The 18554-nt window shown below is 49.3% G+C and overlaps 1 protein-coding gene across 1 annotated transcript in view; it reads left to right on the forward strand.

Annotated features, from left to right (window-relative positions):
* GRIK3 (glutamate ionotropic receptor kainate type subunit 3) overlaps positions 1-18554 on the forward strand; it is a 100252-nt gene that overhangs the window by 56397 nt on the left and 25301 nt on the right. The window contains exons 3-8 of the mRNA XM_005142210.2: positions 428-685; positions 1992-2173; positions 5155-5208; positions 9154-9327; positions 11224-11367; positions 14413-14520. Of these exons, the coding sequence (XP_005142267.1) occupies positions 428-685; positions 1992-2173; positions 5155-5208; positions 9154-9327; positions 11224-11367; positions 14413-14520 (920 nt within the window). The remainder of the gene's footprint in view (positions 1-427; positions 686-1991; positions 2174-5154; positions 5209-9153; positions 9328-11223; positions 11368-14412; positions 14521-18554) is intronic.

An 18554-nucleotide genomic window follows, 5' to 3' on the forward strand; every position in this document is an offset into this window, starting at 1 on the left:
AGGGAAGAGCTTCTGCCTAAGAGCTCAGCTCAATCTATGAAAAACATTATTTAGTAGGAAAAAAATCAAATTAATGGGAAAACACATTTGTCAGAGGGATTCTCTGCTCATCTCTGGGTATTTCTTTCACCCCTCTGGAGACAGCCATTTCTAACACACCAGAGCTGTTGTCCCCTCCTCAGTGCTTCTAACCACCAGTCCAGACCCCACTGCCTCAATGCCTCTTCTCCCACTCTCTGCCTCTGGTCACTGCTGTAAGTACCTAATGTCTCTGCTGCTGTTAGTGCCCAGAAGCTTGTCTGTCTGCCCTCTGCTCCATGGGCTAGGCCAGAAGAAGCTTTCTGTGCCTCCATGGATGCCCTGATGCTCGCCCCTCCTGCAGAGGTGCCTTGTGCTTTCCTGACAGCATCTCCCTTTCCTTTTCCAGCCTGTGACCAGCTCGCTCTGGGGGTCGTAGCAATATTTGGCCCTTCCCAAGGCTCCTGTACCAATGCTGTCCAGTCTATCTGCAATGCCCTGGAAGTCCCCCACATACAGCTTCGATGGAAGCATCACCCTTTGGATAACAAGGACACTTTCTATGTCAACCTTTATCCCGACTATGCTTCCCTTAGCCATGCCATTCTGGACCTCGTGCAGTATTTGAAATGGAGGTCAGCCACTGTGGTTTATGATGACAGCACAGGTAGGTGAAGGAAGGAGCAATCCAGGACATTTTGTTGTTGTGGATCTCATTTAGGAACGTTTGGAATGAAACCTTCTAGGAGCAAAATGACGTGCAGTGATTGGTGCATGGGGACATGTTGGCTCCCAAGCTCTCCATTGAGGGTTGCAGAAGGCTCTGGGATCCTTTCTGAAGCATTCAATTCACAAAGAGCTTAGGATGTGGGTAACCCTCAGCACACCCCAGCTGACAAAAGGGAGGATTAACTGTCCTCTTGGGTGATCTGGCTCAGCTCAGCTCTGTTTGCCACCACGGTGCCCATCTATAGAAGCAAAGAGCCTGGTCTGTGGCTCCCACTGAGGGTGCAGTTTCCCACCTAGAAGCAAAAGCAGTTCAGGGAAGTCTCTTTGTTTTCTGGCTAATTCCATAAAGCAGAGCTGACCAAGTTTTGCACATAAAGCAAGCTGCTGATGGTTAAACAAAGCAAAGCGCTGCACAGCACTGCAGAGGAAAAAATACCCAAACAAAAGACACATTGGATAGCCTGTCCAACCTAATTCCACTAAACCAAATGGTTTCTTTAGGGGAGGGCTGATGAGAACACAGTTTGACATTCCTGTTTTGCGAATGTGGGTCACAGTATGTTCCCTTCGTGGCATATTCTTAAGTATCTCCTATTATGCAGAGGGACATGCTTCTCTTTTCCTCCTCGCAATAGGCATCTGCTTAATTTCTTCGTGCAACATTAGATACCAATAATTCCTGCTCAGCTGCATCCAGCATCACTTTGTACCCTCTGCATAAAAAAGAAATGTTTGCTAATGGTAGTAAGAAAGTTACAAGTTATGAGCTCTGATATTCATAAACTAAACACGTTATTTTTTCTCTTTTGCCCAGTTAATACTGCAGATTTTAACTTGTTTTATAGCTGATTATCATCTTCAGTCCGTCCTCAAAGGCACGTTTGCTTAAGAAAATATGCCATGAACCCAGAGATGCCAAAGTTTAGGACCAATCTGTTGTTCTCCTCTTCCTGCCTCATGCAAAGTCTTCAGCTCTACCATAGCTGGATGCAGGGACAAACACCAATAAAAGGCATTCTGCCTTAGAACAGCTGCTCTGGGAGTATCAGGGAGTTTAATGACTGATCCATGACAATTTGTCTTTGATACACCTTTTACAATGGCCATTTGAGGGAGGGAGGAAAGTCTTGACTGCGTTCCATACAATACTATAGGAAGGAATAACATGCTGGGATAGGCAGCCTGCAGGGCATGGGCAGCCTCTCCTGTAACACTGTGGGTTTGTCTCTGTGCAATGCTCGAAGGCCTTATCCGGCTGCAGGAGCTCATCATGGCCCCATCGAGGTACAACATCCGGCTCAAGATCCGCCAGCTCCCGCTGGACACGGATGATGCGCGGCCGCTCCTGAAGGAGATGAAGCGGGGCAGGGAATTCCGCATCATCTTCGACTGCAGCCACCTGATGGCAGCTCAGATCCTCAAGCAGGTGAGTGGGGAGCGAAGGGGGAGAGGCAGAAGTGGCATTGAGGGGCCCATGCTAAGGGTGGCTGTAATGCAGGGAGAGCCCCACTGATGGAGGTGCAGAGCTGCAGCTTCCCCTCTGCCCGCAGCCCTCAGCCACACTGAAGGCTACAACATGGACATTCTTCAAGGATGCTATTGGATTGATACCGGCTGCTTCTGTCACTCTTCCTTTAGCCCTGTATGAGCTTTTCGTGTTTGCAATTTTAAATATCCGCTTTCCCTTCCCTGCTGCTCATGCCCCAGGTTGGTGCATTCATGCTCATGCAAAGGAGCAGGGAATGAATCTGGTTTCCATCACTCCTTCCCAGTCCTGCGCCTCACTGCAAGCAGCCAGGACATGGCCAGCCAGGCAGGGACAGCATCCTCGGTCCCTTCACGAGCACCATGTGCAATTCTTGGACTTTAAGCCAGATGTCAGTGATTTTCCATTCATTTGGTCTCTCTCCTTTCTCCCCACATTCCTCCACTGGTGTTTTCCATGGGCCATGCTCTTTACTGCTCCCCCCAGCTCCTCATTTCCAAGTGCCTTTAGGTTTCAGGGTCAATATGGAGGCAGAGGAAAACACTCCCACAAAGGATGCTAAAAACCAGCCGCTGGAAGTGTTGCTCCTATCAGCCTAGCAAGACACTACCACATAGATTAACTAAATCCCCTGAAGGGCTGAGAAAGCAAGCACATGGAAAGAGACTTCTGCAGCCTGCTTGATGCAGAATGAAGGGAAGTGCTCAAAGAAATCAGAAAGCCTGGGAGGGATTATTAAAGCAAGCAATATAAGGGACTCATTGTCTCCTGCCTATTATTTTAACATGCTGCCTGTGTTTGATGCTGTTCACTTATGATGCAGTTTATTATAGTTTATTGTGCCATCTGTTCTGCTCATCGCTGCGAGTGCAGCCTGAGGAAGATGGAGGAGAAGGGGGACTAAGGGGGAAGAAGCCTTTCAAAGTCCTTCTGGCTGATTTTGAGTGTCTGTTGGGGTTTTGCAGGGCCCAAAGCCATGGATTTCAGCTCAGCAATATTGCATAGCACATCTTTATTAAGGGAGAAAGTGTAAACGTTTCCAGAGCTCAGGAAGCTGCACAAGCCCAATACATACCTTGAATGGCCTCTGCACACTTACTCCAGTGTGTGGCAACTGCGTGGCTCTGAGTAGGGTCATCACATCCCTTGGGTCTCTCCCACTGTTGGCACTCACATGCGTGGAAGAATCAGGAAGCTCAGAAACCTCATCTGTTCCCAGCTGTTCTACCCATAATCAAGAAATGCACATCTAGAGATGTCTCCTTCGCTTGTGAAACAGCATTAGGTAACAGCCTGCACTCACTAAGGTAGCTCTGACTACGCACGCATCACGGTGCCAGTGCAGATCTTGCTCCCAAGTCATTTGAGGTGATTTAAATCCCATTTTCCTCCAGCATTTTACTGGTAACTGGGCAGCATTTTTAAACTGGAGTAGTAGAAAACCTCCGTGGCTTAGTAATCCATGAATAACAGCACGAGAGCTGGCACAAAGACGTACAGATGACAATGCCACACACTGCTCCAGTCTGGGCTCCTTGGTGTGACTGAGACACCAAACCATTCTGTGTTCTACCCTCTTGAACAAACAAACCATTGTAGAACCCTATCACAGCACTAGGCCTGCTCTGAGACCTCCCCATCCCACCCCAGCTTCTCTGGCCTTACTCAGTTTTGGTCACTTGTTAATGCTTTACATCTGTTCTTTGGCTTCTCAGATTCTCTGTGTTCTTTGGCAGCTGTCTCTGAACAGTTGCTGCACTCTGCAGTGCACAGATGTGCCTGTCTTCATTTTAATGGAGCTCCCATTCTCATCCCAGAGATTGCCTGTAGCTTATCCACCAGCTTTATCACTTATTCATTTCCCCACAAACCCAGATGTATCCTGCACACAGGCTGTCAGTACTGGGAAGCCAGAGCCTGCTTCATACAGCAGGTCTGGACTCTTCATCTACCACTGAAGAGATTCAGAGTCTGAACTGGAATCGCATAATTTCCTCTCCATTAGTTTCACATCATCCAACTGATGCTGCATGTACTGGTCCCTGCCCCAGCTCTCTGCATCCTGGTGTGCAGGTCAGGAGGGGGCTACACCATCACACAGATCCCCACCAGGCATGGGGGGGGATGGGGGACGGGACAGGATGACTGCAGACACAGCTGCTATGCTCTGTAAAAGGTATTTCCAGGCATGAAATGCAAGGTTAAATTCCACTCTAGAGTTACAATATTTAGGCTTGTAACATAGATCCTTCCCTTTTCCCTTGTTTTTTGACATCTCATTTCTTTTCACACTGTCATTGCACTCCTTGGAGCTAAATTCTGCTCCAGTAATTTTAGCAAAATCCCAAGGAAGCAAACGTTTCCTGGAGGGGCTTGGAGCCACTTTCCTATATAGGAGACCTGAAAGTGCTCGTGCATGTGCTTTCTCCAGAAACCATGTTCAGAGTCACCATCACAGCCCAAACCATGGCAATCTCTGCCCTGTAGCCAGCCACTGCCTTCAAGGTGAACTTCAAGGTTCAAAGTCACCCAGCCAGGTCCCTGCAGCCCTTGATGGTTCTGTGACAGCCCTCATGGACCAGCCTGTCCTCCCCAGTGCTCAGCTATGCACATCCCAGCAATCTGCAGCAACCATCCTTTGTGCTGGGACTGGCACATCTACAGCTTGGGCTGGCCAAGAGGGAGGGATGCACACATGGAGCTCTATGTACTCATTGCATGAAGGGACACTGAAGGAGAGGGGATGCGAAGCACCAGAAATACCCGTGTGAGGAATAAAAAAGCCGTTTAAAGACATTTACTGTTTCTGGGTCTGCTCCTGCCACGTTAACCAGCTCAGCTCTGTAAAGGTTTCTGTTGCATGATTGTTGTTGTACTCTTGTATCCACTCTTATTAACCTCCTTTCCCTGCTCTCCTCAAGGCCATGGCGATGGGAATGATGACAGAATACTACCACTTCATCTTCACCACTCTGGTAAAGTACCTAATCCCTGTAAACACCTTTTACACTGGCTGCTGAGCTGGATGGAGGCAGTTTGAGCAGCAAGAGCAGGCTGGATGTCCTGTCCTGGGCCTCCTGCATAGGTGCAGGACACTAAAGTGGTGGGATGGGAAAAGCAAGGGAATGCTCCTCATTCTGAGAGACGTCAGTCCTTCCTTTCCCTGCTTTTGGACTGGCTCCCTCCTTCGGAGCTGCTCCAGCTTTGCACAGATGCAGGCTCTGGGTTTATTTCCCCTCCCAGTCATTTTGATTGTGCAGCCCCACAGACAGGCTGTGATGGGGCTGAGGTTTGGTAAGAGCTGGGTAGATGTTTCTGTGGGCTCATCTGGGACTCCCTTAAGAGCCAGGAGCAGCCCTGCTGTGTCCAACAGCTCAGAACTCAGCCTGAGACAAACTCCACTCTCTTTAACCATGGGCCAGTTCCTCTCTGACTCCAGGAGGCACTGGGGGTTTTTTGGTGTGCCACATTTGCTTCCATTCAGGATGTGATTGTCCAGCGGAGCAGAGCATCCTGTGTGATTCTGGAAACCCAATTTATCTCTTTGCCTTTAGGAACGGAACAGACTAAACCAACCCTCAAAAACTGCAGAATTTATTTCTCAGATGCAAAAGACATTTTAATTACCCCTCTGCCATTATCTATTCCAGGCAGCTTTAAGCATTTCCCAGATAACCTCCTATTAATCAGCCCCAGCTGAGCCTAGAGTACATTTCATGTGTAGGTACAGCCTGGAGGTGGGAAAAGGAGAATTATAATAAATTAATAGATAAGCAATCACAATTAATGCCACTTCCCTGAAATAACAGTTATATCATGGGAAAGATATTTTAATCCGTCATTCCTTAAGGCAATGTTTTCCTAGCTTGCAATGCGTGTGCTTCAGCTTCTACAGTACTAGACCCATGGGGTGCTAATGAATTAGTCTATTATGTTATACTGAATGTTTCTAAAAGGTCCCCAGTCAATACTGAGTACGGTGTATCAACACTTGGCATGAAATGCTTCAACATTTTGCTAGGCAGCAAGACTACAGTTCACTGCCTTCAGCATCAAGAGCACCATCAGCCTTTTCTACTAGAGGAGGAGGAGGAATTCATCTGAGCCTTTGTCTCTTGCAAGTGCAGATTTAGAGCCTGTGAAGTCCCAAGCAGTGAGAACCCCCCAAAACCCAACAGTTATAGGAATTCCTCAGCAGCTTGTAAAAAGGAATCCTTGCAAATGCAGGAGTTTCTGCACTGCTGTCACTGATGCTCCAGATACAGACAGGCAGGAGCAGGAATCTCTTCCTATGCTTTGAGTTGACATAGACAACAATTACACACCCAGCCTGACTTCTCCTGAGCAGGAGCTAAACCAAACCAGTTTTCCACTGGTGCTGATAATCCTTGGATGGTTTGGGTTGAAGGGACCTTAAAGCTCCTCCAGCTCCAGCCCCAACCACAAACAGGGACCCCTTCCACTGGAGCAGCTGCTCCAAGCCCCTGTGTCCAACCTGGCCTTGAGCACTTCCAGGGATGGGGCAGCCACAGCTTCTCTGGGCACCCTGTGCCAGCGCCTCAGCACCCTCACAGGGAACAGCTTGTGCCTAAGAGCTCAGCTCAGTCTTCCCTGGGGCAGGTTCAAGCCATTCCCCTTGGCCTGTCCCTACATCCCTTGTCCCAAGCCCCTCTCCAGGTTTCCTGGAGCCCCTTTAGGCCCTGGAGCTGCTCTAAGGTCACCCTGGAGCCTTCTCTTCTCCAGGCTGAACCAGCTCAGCTCTCTCAACCCATCTCCATAGGAGAACTCTCGCTAAGTGCAGTGTACCTGAGGCTTACAACACAACACAAGTGTACTCATGCTTGCGTACATCACAGGTATTATTCCAATGTGCCTCTCATTACAGCCAATTCAGCCTCTCCCAGCAACAGCAGTCTTAGCAAATCCATGGCCAAATAGGGATCCACAGCAATCCATAGCAGGGACATTCCATTATCCATGAACTGTTTTGCATAACAGGCCCTTCCCAGCCAGCTGCTTTTCCAGCTTCCACCATAGATTCTCCATGTGGTGAGGATCCAACCTCAGCACTGTGCCTATGACTGATGAACAAGAGCTGGGGATTTAAACTGGGGGGGGGGGGGGGGTGTAAGAAAGGGGAAGAGCCCCACAGAAATGCCAAGAGCAAAACTTGTAAAGGCAATAGGATGGAGTGGAGAATTAATGTGCAGTACAGAAAATAATGAGTGAAAGGGAATATAGATGAGGTGGAAAATAGAACCAGATGTTTCAATTTGTGGCTATGCGGGAGCAGAAAACCCAGAAGCAACAGCTATGGCAATGCCCCCCCACACACCTCCCCACGTTCTGACTCTCAGCTTGTGTTCTGAGCTATCCTCTAATTCCAGGATGGGGTTGCAGCTGAGATTTAAACTGGGATCAAGAAGGGATCTTAATAAAGTGTGGAGGTTTGTACTTGCAGTTTTCAGGGGGAAAAAGCCCACAGCCAGACAGCAAAGCCCCTGAACTGTGCTGTAGGTGAGATTAATGGCTGGGGCCCTGGCTGCACCCTGCAGATTAAACCATAGCATCCATCAGCAGCATGCTTGGAGGGAGCAAAGTCAGAGGCCAGGACTCAAGGAAAAGATCAGACTCCAAAGCTTATTAAAGCAAAACAGCTCTAAGAATTCCTTGCTCTCCCACTGAGAGTGACTGAGTGCTGCGTTTATGATGCTTTGCTGAGGGCAGTGCAGTTTAGGATTGGTGCTTTTCCCACTCCTCCATGGGCAAACAGAGCTTGCTGCTGATGGACATCAAATCTGGGTGAATCCCACCAGCACAGCCACCTTATACCCGACAGCCACAGCCATGGAATCCCATGTTGTATTTAAACTCATTTGATAAGCCTCTCTTGAGAACAATGAATGTCATTCCCATATTCACCACCCCCCCTCTATCACAGGGGACAATGGTGCTTCTTTTCCTTCTCCTCATATTTTGAATACCATTGATCACTTGCAGAATTCATTCAGGATAAGCTCTGATTAAATACGTTCCATCCACCAAATGCTTCCCACTAAGGAATCCCCCTCCCAATGCCATTCTCCCCCACATCCAGCCACGATGCCCCTCAGGTCGGCTGCCCTGGGTTTTACACCTGCAGCATGCCCTTGCCATGCTCTTTGCCCCCAAACTACTCAGATGAGTTGCTGGGCATTGATATTAATCCCTGAACTGAAGTTAATATTTAGACGTGCAGCAGAGCCAAGAGATGCATTAAAGAAGTGCACTCCCAGAGGCCTCCCAGTGCCTGTCTCCTGCTGCCTGCCAAGTGATGCTCGTGGGCTGGCTGCCAGCAGGACAGGGGGTTTACATCGGATAAAGGGCACTCTCATTCACTTGCAGACTGTGTAGGCTGGTCGGAATGTCAAGAAACACGTCTCAGTTCGTCTTTGATGCCCGTCTGCATATTGGCATTCTGCAGTCAGAGCTCCTCCGTCATCTGCAGCCCCCGTGGGCTGCAGCGCTCACAGCAAATCCTCCATGGAAGAGCCCCAGGGAGCTTCAGATACAAAACTCTGCCTGGTCCCCCCCTCCTTGATCACAAACCACTTTTTTCATGGTTACAGAGAGAGATCCTGGGTTTCTTCCCACAATTCCCTTGCCTTTTTTAAGCACAGAATGAGCTCTTTGGCAGGAGTTTCCTCTGCTGTGGGTGGGTGAACCTGCACATAACGACACCCAAATTCCACTAACACCTACAAGTCTCTGCAAGCTGAGAGCAACAGACAGGATAATCCACCCCATTCCTGAGGGCACTGCCCTGCCTCCTGCCTTCTGTAGGCTCTGCCTTAGCGCTTCCAGCACAGACATCAACCACGCAGAAAAGACAAACCAAATGAAGCTAAACAAAATGTTTAAACTGGTTTCTCTCTTTTAAGGATCTTTATGCATTAGACCTAGAACCATATCGCTACTCGGGAGTGAACCTGACCGGCTTCCGGATCCTCAATGTGGAGAACCCACACGTGTCCTCCATCGTCGAGAAGTGGTCCATGGAGCGGCTGCAGTCAGCACCCAAGGCAGAGCTGGGGCTGCTTGATGGCGTGATGATGGTATGAGCAGTTTAAATACAGCATGGGTGAAGTCTGGGAAGCAGACTGGAGGGGGAGGGAAGGCAGGAGCAACACTGAGGAGCAGAAATGCTCCCATCCCATTAGAAGAGCCAAGTAGCCAGAGCCTTCCCTGCAGGGATATGTAGGGCTCCATCATCACTCCCTGTGGTCCTTGTGAGCAGCCTGGACCAGTCAATTCGCTGAGATTGATGCAGGGAGGATGAGCCAAGGCTCTGCCCAGAGCTGGGCTTTGCAGCAGCTTTGATGACTCCTTTTAGGGCCTGATGGCAGCTCTGCTCTGCTGAGTTACTGCTCGGCAGGTACAGCACCTGCTCTCCCATCTGTCTTCCCTGCGAGGCTGTCTCCGACCCTTGCAACTGCTGACTGGCTCCTTCCTTCCCTCTCCCTTTAGATCTGCCAGCACCAACCCACAAGTGGAAAAGCCTCCCAGACTTTCACCTTGAAATGGCTCCTCTTATCCTTCCTGTTCTTTCTTTGTCTTAAAGGAGAGCTCCACCATTCTCCTTTAGCCACCTTCTTTTCCACAGTGCTACCCGCAGCTGCAGCATCCTCTTGCCTGCAACAGTGCTGAGTTCCCCTCATCACTGCCGGATCCTCTCCCATTCCCCTGTTTTCTTCTTCAGAGAGGATCTTGCCTTTTGTTTGTGTTTGGTTCAATCCCAGCGAGACCCCTGATCTCAGCTGGGCACTGCAATATGTAATTCACCATGAAATTGCTTGGACATAAGCTTGTACCCCCTCTCCCCCATCCTCCAAACTTACAAACCCCATCCTTGCTGCTGTAAATCCAAGCCCATGGGATGCAGGTCGGTGCCTGCTCTTCATGCTTGGGTGCTGAGGGAAAGCAAGGTCAATGGGACGACTGCCATCACCAGAGGATTTTGTTTGTGGCCAGGTCCTGTTAGACATTTGCATCAGACTTTGCAGCATGATTTTGTTTGATCATGTTTTATTAGGCTGCTGCTATGCTCACATCTGGTTTGTAGCTCTGTGAAGGCAGCAAACAATGGATTTTCACTAGGAGGTCTAAACATACTGGAGTGAGAAATAAATCCAGTTCTTTTGATCAGTGTTTGGAGGTGAGATGGCGAATCTCAAATTAAATCTAAACCCATTACATTATATGGAAGGGAAAAAGAGAGTGTTCCCTAGCTCCAGTCACTGGAGTGCAGGATGATGTTACAGAACCTCCTGATTCGTGATAGTTTGGGTCATTTTGGAAAATTCCATGCCCACAGACAAGCCATTTAACTTCTCTGTTTCCTATTTCCCCATGTCTAAAGTAGTGTAGATAATACGTTCTCACAGAGGCTTTCTTTACACTCAGACAAAAAAGACTAAACAACAAAATCCTCTTACTATCTCTTACCTTCAGAAACCACTGCCTTCCTTGCCATTACAGCAGCAAATGTGCTAGAAATAACCAGAACAGATACATGGAGACATATGACATTTTCACAACCTCTGATTTTAAGGCAGAACTATGATCTTTTAGCCACATAACAGAAAAACACATTTGTGAGGCTATGCCTTGTGCAGAGCTATGTGTTTTGCATGAGATGTCAGCTAAGAGGTTTCCACAAGTCTTGTGTTAAAGCATACACATTTACAGTCATCTCATAATCATAGAATGGGTTGGGTTGGAAGGGACCTTAGAGGTCGTCTAGATCCCAGTGGAGCTCAGCCCTGCTGCTATTAGACACCAGGAGGTGGGATGCTCAGCATCCCACCCTCAGGTCCACTGAGTGCTGAGCTGGGGGTACCACAAAGGGTGTTCCTGCAGCTTCTCCTGTGACACACCATGGACCCCCCATTGCTTTGCTGCCTGACTGCCTCCTCACTCTGGAACCCCAACGCTGTTCCCCTTCACTTTAGACAGATGCTGCCCTGTTGTACGACGCAGTGCACGTGGTCTCCGTGTGCTACCAGCGCGCACCACAGATGACAGTGAACTCCCTGCAGTGCCACCGGCACAAAGCCTGGAGGTTTGGCGGCCGCTTCATGAACTTCATCAAAGAGGTAAAAACATAGAATCATATAATAGTTAGGATTGGAAAGGACCTGAAGATCATCTAGTTCCAACTCTAATTGCTTCCCACTAACACCAAGCAGCCCCGGCAGGAGCAGGGCAGATGCTCAGCACGCACGGTTGGAGGCTTGGCACATCCAGAGCACAGGGAAGTTTGGCAGCTATAAGGTTATAAACATCCTCCCCCTGCCTGGGCAGGTACAAGTGGGTGGGAGCACAGACACCAGCCTGCAGAGTGCACCCAGGAAGGAGAAATCCTGTCTTTGCCTTCAAAATGACATCCATGCAGCCACACCAAAGCATCTGAACCAAGCTGAAATCTCCCATGCTGTCTCTAAGACTTGCCCTGGCCTCTTCCTGCATCAAGAGCAGCTGGATCCCTCTCTTTCAGAGCCCGTTTCTTAGCAGAGCAATAGCCATTTGCCTTTTACAGGAGCATTTGCTTGGGGTCCACAAAGGGCACTCAGTGCTGCTCAATCCCAGTGGCAAAGCTGGCAACGCTGTGCATCTCTGCCTGATCAACGGCTTTGGCAGAGTGGTGGATTTAGCAAGCAGGGAGCCAGGGGAGCAAGGAAGCAGCTTTATTCCCTCTCTGTTTTCAGTCATTATGATTGCTCTCTGTTCAGCCCATGTAATTGTTTGTTTGCATCTGGCTTAAGTACACAAGCTGACTCAGAGCACGGGTGTCCATGAGCAGTGAGCTCACCCAGGGAGAGCAGCACAGGGAGGCTGCAGCGAGAGATGCAAGAGCCCCTGAAGATGCACCCCTGCACTTGTAGCCTGGGTTTTGCTTTCTGAGGAGCCCTCACATAAGGAAAACCAAAGGCAGAGCTGCAGGGAGGTATTGCAAACCCTTATTTACCCTAAGGTTCTTTTAAACTTCCGTGCCTGTGGCTTTACACAGGACAAGTTATGAATCAGCTGTAGTGCTGGAGAGATGCTGGACCATGATTAGGCCACATTTAAAAGGCTGGTATAAAAATCCTCTCCACCTTTTTAACAGAAGGGCTGTTAATCACAACTTGTGCTGTGTGGCATCACCCACAGACCCACTGCCTCCTGAACACTGGCACGTAGGGGCAGGGAGAGCCCATCACGGGGGCCACACGCAGCACACAGATACAGGAGGAGGAAGGATGAACAATTCCCATTGCAGAGAGAGAATGAACTCGTTTCCTAATAGGCACTGAAGATGGTATCTCTCCCCTCTCTGCCTCCTTTCTCCTGTTCTGTTCCCGGCTGCACAGAGCTGCTCCAGCTGCCTGCCAAAAGAGAGTGTAAATAATTTGTTTGGTTGGCTCCTTTTGCAAATTACCCTGAGCCTCACACTCCAGTGCCTGCCTGTTGTTTCCCTGCCTGGCACCGTGTCAGTGCGTTGCAGGGATAAGCTTCCTCCCTGTTGTAATAGAACACGCAGTAATTGCTCTCTCTAAACTCCTGTAAAGACAAAGCGCAGCACAGAGCGATGTCTCGCCACAGCCACCTGCGGCCCCAGCATCATCCCTCTTTGTGCATGCACAGGTCGTGGTCCCACTGTACCGGATCATAGAATCCCAGACTGGTTTGGGTTGGAAAGGACCTTAAAGCTCATCCAGTTCCAAGAGACACCTTCCACTAGGAGTGTGTCCAGGTTGCTCACTCCTACTGTGAATCCCTGCTTGTTCCCACTTGTCAAGGGGATGGGACAGTGACACTGAAAAGCCATGGCAATACCGTTCAGCCGATGGATGCCCATCAGCACATGACTGTGGCTGCTCCGGTGGGGAACATTAAACACTCAGTGCTTTCCCTGCTTCCCAGGAGGCTCCACAGGCAAAGCACCTGCATGGCAAAATGAGCAAAACAGCCCAGCCTTCCCCAAAACTCAAGGGTGAGGAGGCTGGGAGGAGGCTGTTGTTACTCCTCAGGAATTAACAAGGAAGAGCCAGAGGAGCATATTTACTGGGAAATATGCCAGTCATTCCCCCCTGAGAATACATTATGCCACTTTCATCACACTGGGATCTTTCAAGCTCCCCTACCCATAAAGGAAACACATTCACCAGCAAGGAGCATGCACTGAGCTGCTATGGGGAAGGAGCCCAAATCCCAGCTCTCCACTGCTGTGGTTGCAAAACGGTAAACCAAGCCTGGCACTCCTATGGGAGCATCCTCCTTGGGACAGATGATTACAGCACATCCCAGCACTGTCTCCAGGCAGAGCAGGCATCATATACCACACTGTCCCTTAGCACCAGCTCTGCCAGCACAGCTGCTGCCTGGTATCTGGGGCTCCTTCACCTTCTGAATCAGAGAGATTAGTTCTGATGATGCTGCAAAGTGTACAGTGTAAAAGAATCATAGAATCATTCCAGTTGAATCTAATGTAGACATCTTTATCCCCCAATTCCAGCTCAGAGCAGGACTGGCTCCAAAGACAGACCAGTATCTCCTGGAATGAGGCTTCCCCAGTCCCAACAGGCACCTGCCCTGTACTTATAGTGACAAAACCTGAGCCCGGGGTACAGGCACAGCCATGCACTCACCAGATTCCCACTCCAGCTGCAAACAAGCTTTTGGTCTCTTGCTCTCCGCTTCCCACCTGAAAGGAGGCAGGGAAGTGTTCAGGACATTCTGGCTTCCCCACACCTTGGAAGCATCAGCAGATTCATGCAAAGAAAGGATTATTTATTAACTTGTCCCAGACCCAGGCTCTCTGCAGCTGGGCGTTTATCAGTACTACAAGGATAAATGCAACACACAAGGATGCCATGATAAATGCAGGCAGATTTCTACTGACTCATCGTGTCCTGCACCAGCTGGGGAACACAAAAGGTCCAAACAAAACCTCTAGCAAGGACTGCAAGAGAGTGAGGAAAACCTCCAGCTCCAGCTGCAGTTGCACAGCGATGAGGTGGTTATTAATGATGCTCCTTAGGGAGGAAGAACCAGTGTAAGGACTAATTAAAAGAACATCTAGTGGAGGGCAAAAGATTCTTTATGATACAAGTAACAGCCCTGCTAACAGCCCTGCCTCCTTTCTCGCCCCTCCACAGGCCCAATGGGAAGGATTAACGGGACGAATTGTCTTCAATAAAACGAGTGGTTTGAGGACAGATTTTGACTTGGATATCATCAGCCTCAAAGAAGATGGTCTTGAAAAGGTAGGCAGGGTTTGTCTGATCTACCTGCGTATGGCTTAATCTGATATCCAGGCAGCAGAGGCAAGGGTTGATGCTTGTAGTGTTTCCAGGTTTGCTGTGTGTAGAAGGCTGTTTACTTTGTAGGCTTCCTCAGATCCTTCTCCATGCCTCAACCATGACTCACTGCCTGAAGCCAGGCGTGGGATTACAGTGAGGAGCTGCAAGAGCCCTGCGGCACTTTGCTGGGATAGTGGGAGCAGAAGAAACTTCCTGAGCAGCCATTAACCAGTCCTTGCCCAGACCAAAGGGGCAGGAACAAAACCTGTCCATCCATTCCCCCTCCCATTGCTGGGCTTGCTTAAAAACCTTGATGTTTCCCTGAGGAGGCAGCAGCTCTTGAAAGCATCATCTGAGTGTAATTTCCCACAGTGAAAATTGCCTGAGGCTTGGAAATGGCCCCAGTTTATTGCAGCCTGGGTTTTGCAGGAGGATGCCCTGTGTGCCTCTGTTTATTTCTTCCCTGTGTTATCTAAGGGACAATAAGAGAAACATCAAAGTGTGTTGTTTCCTGCCTGGCTGGAGGGGTCTCATTCAGTCTCCATGTCGGCCTGGTCACCCAGAGGTGACACTGCACAAAGGCTGCAGCCACTGATCCCTCTCATGAGCACCAGTCTCCTCTGGGCACAGAGATACAACACTGATGTGCACATCTCCTTCTCAGGTGTTCAAGGGGATTTCATTTCCTTTCCTTGAATTACATCAAACAAAGGCACTATGCAAAGCGCTGGAGCTCTTAGTACACAGGCTTCAAGGTGAGATTGGCTTGTTTAAGGCAATAAAGAGCAGCAAGTGGCTTGCAGTAAGGAAAGCCCTGCACAGAGTGGATCTAACCAGGCTCCTCCAAATAACAGCACACGAGGCCACTGAGGGCTCCGGGAGCCTGAATCCTTCTGACCTCCTGACCCATTCTGAGTAACAGAAAAATATAACCTCAGCCTGGTTTGGGTTGGAAGAGACCTTAAAGCTCATCCAGCTCCAACCCCTGTCACGGGCAGGGACCCCTTCCACTGGAGCAGCTGCTCCAAGCCCCTGTGTCCAGCCTGGCCTTGAGCACTGCCAGGGATGGGGCAGCCACAGCTTCTCTGGGCACCCTGTGCCAGTGCCTCAGCACCCTCACAGGGAACAGCTTCTGCCTAAGAGCTCAGCTCAGTCTCCCCTTGGGCAGGTTCAAGCCATTCCCCTTGGCCTGTCCTTACATCCCTTGTCCCAAGCCCCTCTCCAGGTTTCCTGCAGCCCCTTTAGGCACTGGAGCTGCTCTCAGGTCTCCCCTTCAGGAGCCTTCTCCAGTCTGCCCCAGCCCAGCTCTGAGGGACTCCCCACTCTGCTGAGGGTTCTTGCAGGTTTACAGGAGCAGTTTGGCTACTGGGCAGTGAATCCCTTTCTGGAGCAGAATCTACTTTCCCACACACCTGAGGTGCCCACTGGCAGCCCAGGATGAGCATCGAGTCCTGCAGCCTTTGGGCATGGAGACAGGTTACACTCCCACAGGACACACCAGCAGGGATAGGGAGTTGACAATTACCCATGTGCCCAGTGTGCACAGATGACTTTTCCAGGGAATTAATGACTCAGGGCATGTGGGCAGCCCCTAAGGCTGGAGGCAGCAGTTTGATGGGGACATGCAGGGAAGCTCCCTGGGAGCAAACAGCTTGGCTTCCCCATCCCCCTTTTTTACAGCTTGTTTTGCCTTGGCTTTGGAATAAATCATTGCCACACTTTCACACCACAGCCGTAGCTCTTTGCTTCCTGTAAGGAATCTCAAGGTCACCCCAGCACTCGCTCTCCTGCTGGGTATTTTTTGGTGTCAAATACAGTATAAAGCAAACGTTTCAAATCAACGCGACGACCTCCAATCTCAGCTGCCATCAAGGGAGATGGAGGCAGGAGAGGAGCAGGGGAAGATGCCACCTTCTCACAAGCACTGGGCAGGAGATGATCTTTGGATCCTGGCTTCTCTTTCTGAACATCCTGTTTTGCCTATAGAGTCTAAACCCCAAACTCCACCACATCATTTCAGAACACAGCAGCTCTGATGCGCTGTGCTGGTAGCCAGGAACCTGTGCAAGCATCAAACACCATATGAATCTCAATGTTTAAGTACAACCACAATATCTGTCAAACTAATCCTCCTCAGGTGTACTGGAGAACAGCCAGCGCCAGCTCTGTGTATTGCTGTGGTGTCACACAAAGCCCACAGGAAGCCACCAAACCTCAATGCACGCTCCCTACAGCTGCCCAGCTTTTGTCTCCAACAATCCAGAGATTTCACAGCTCCCACTGTTATTGTCTGAAAGCTTCTTGTCAGCTCTGGAGGGGTTTGGAAGTATCCATGTCAGATCTCCGTGGAATCTGGATGCTGGCAAGAGTTAATCCCAAATAACCAACCGTCAAAGCGCAAACAAATCCCACGCGCATTGTGCATCCTGTATAATAGCTCGTGTTTGTTGAGCTTTCGGATTGAACTCCTGATCCTCATACCTCGTGGATGTTCCAGGGATTACAGGAGTATTAACTAAACCTAATTACATGTAGTTGGACTATCAGACTTGCACAGGCCTCTTAATGTATATTTGGCCTTTCCTCTTTCCTTTTTGACTATTTTAAACTGATTAATTCAGCTTTAAGGGCCACCTATTCAATTTCCCTGTAGGAACCGGAGTGTTGTGAGCTGAACCGTGCTTGCAATGCACTCACCGGGGCCTTTCAGACCCCATTCTCTTTCCCCATGCACAATAATCATCTTTTGACACTGCAGCTGGGATGTGAGTGAAGGAGCTGTGGGGATGGCTCAGGTTTTGCCTGAAATATTTAAAGCCTTTCACCAAGTTCATGGAAACTCCTGTAGAATTTATGATGGGTTTTTTTGCCAGGCAGTGCTGCTCATTACAAAGTCTCTTTCTGGGGCTGCAGGCAAACCTCACGCTGCTGAAGAGGTTGAAGAATCTTCAAAATAGCAATAAATAAACTATCACTGGTTCCTGGTGGCTTTGAGCCTTTGGTTTCTCTCCTGAAGCATCTCACAGTTTGACCCTACAGATGGATCGTTCTGTTCCCATTTCCATGCAGGGGCTGGTTTCTCTCACTCATTCCCAGGCTACGCAGCCACCGTGATCTGTTTCCTGATAGAAATCCCCCATCCTCAGCTTTCCTGATGCTCTATCTCGCTGTCACAGTCCTTCAGCCAGCCCTGCCATCAAAGTTTGCTCTAAAGCCTCCATAGCCCTGTGGAGAGCAGGGTAACGGGCTTAGAGCTGCCCAGATGACTTCTTGTAAACACGAATATGTTTTGCTATTTCTGGATAAAAAGACTTCTTCAAAGTCTACCAATTTATTAAAATTGACAGCTTGAGAACAAGAGAACACCTCAAATTGATGAGGAACCATGTGCCTGTGCCCAAGCATGTCTGATGCTATTCCCTCCTCCAGGACCAAGACCTCCCATTGTGATGGACGTCCCTTAAAGGGATGTGTTAGAGACATCCATCTAGTTTGCCACAGCACAGCGGGCAGGAATGGTCCCTACGTGGGGTATGCAGAACTGGTCAAGGTCATTTTTAATTCTCCCCACCAATGTACTTGGGAAATAAAACAGAAATAAAATGGCCTCAGATTTGATTTTTTTCCCTTTTTGTTCTGCTTTATCCTTGCCCAGAGCTGACTCCTCAGTGTGGTTGGATTGTTTGCTCTACACAAAACCTTTTCAAGTTGATTATCCCCTAAATTCCAATCATAGAATCCCAGACTGGTTTGGGTTGGAAGAGACCTTAAAGCTCATCCAGCTCCAACCCCTCCCACGGGCAGGGACACCTTCCACTGGAGCAGCTGCTCCAAGCCCCATCCAACCTGGCCTTGAATCGTGGTCAGTCATCACAGTCTTCTCTCATACATCAGAATGTGGCACAGGGGCTGTTGATTAACCATGTGCAGTGGGGTAACCTGCAGCTGAAGGGTTAATGCAAATCTCCTGTTTAGGTGAAACAAGATGATCATTTCAG

The sequence above is a fragment of the Melopsittacus undulatus genome, chromosome 14 (assembly GCF_012275295.1).
Source record: "Melopsittacus undulatus isolate bMelUnd1 chromosome 14, bMelUnd1.mat.Z, whole genome shotgun sequence".
Taxonomy (NCBI): Eukaryota; Metazoa; Chordata; class Aves; order Psittaciformes; family Psittaculidae; genus Melopsittacus; species Melopsittacus undulatus.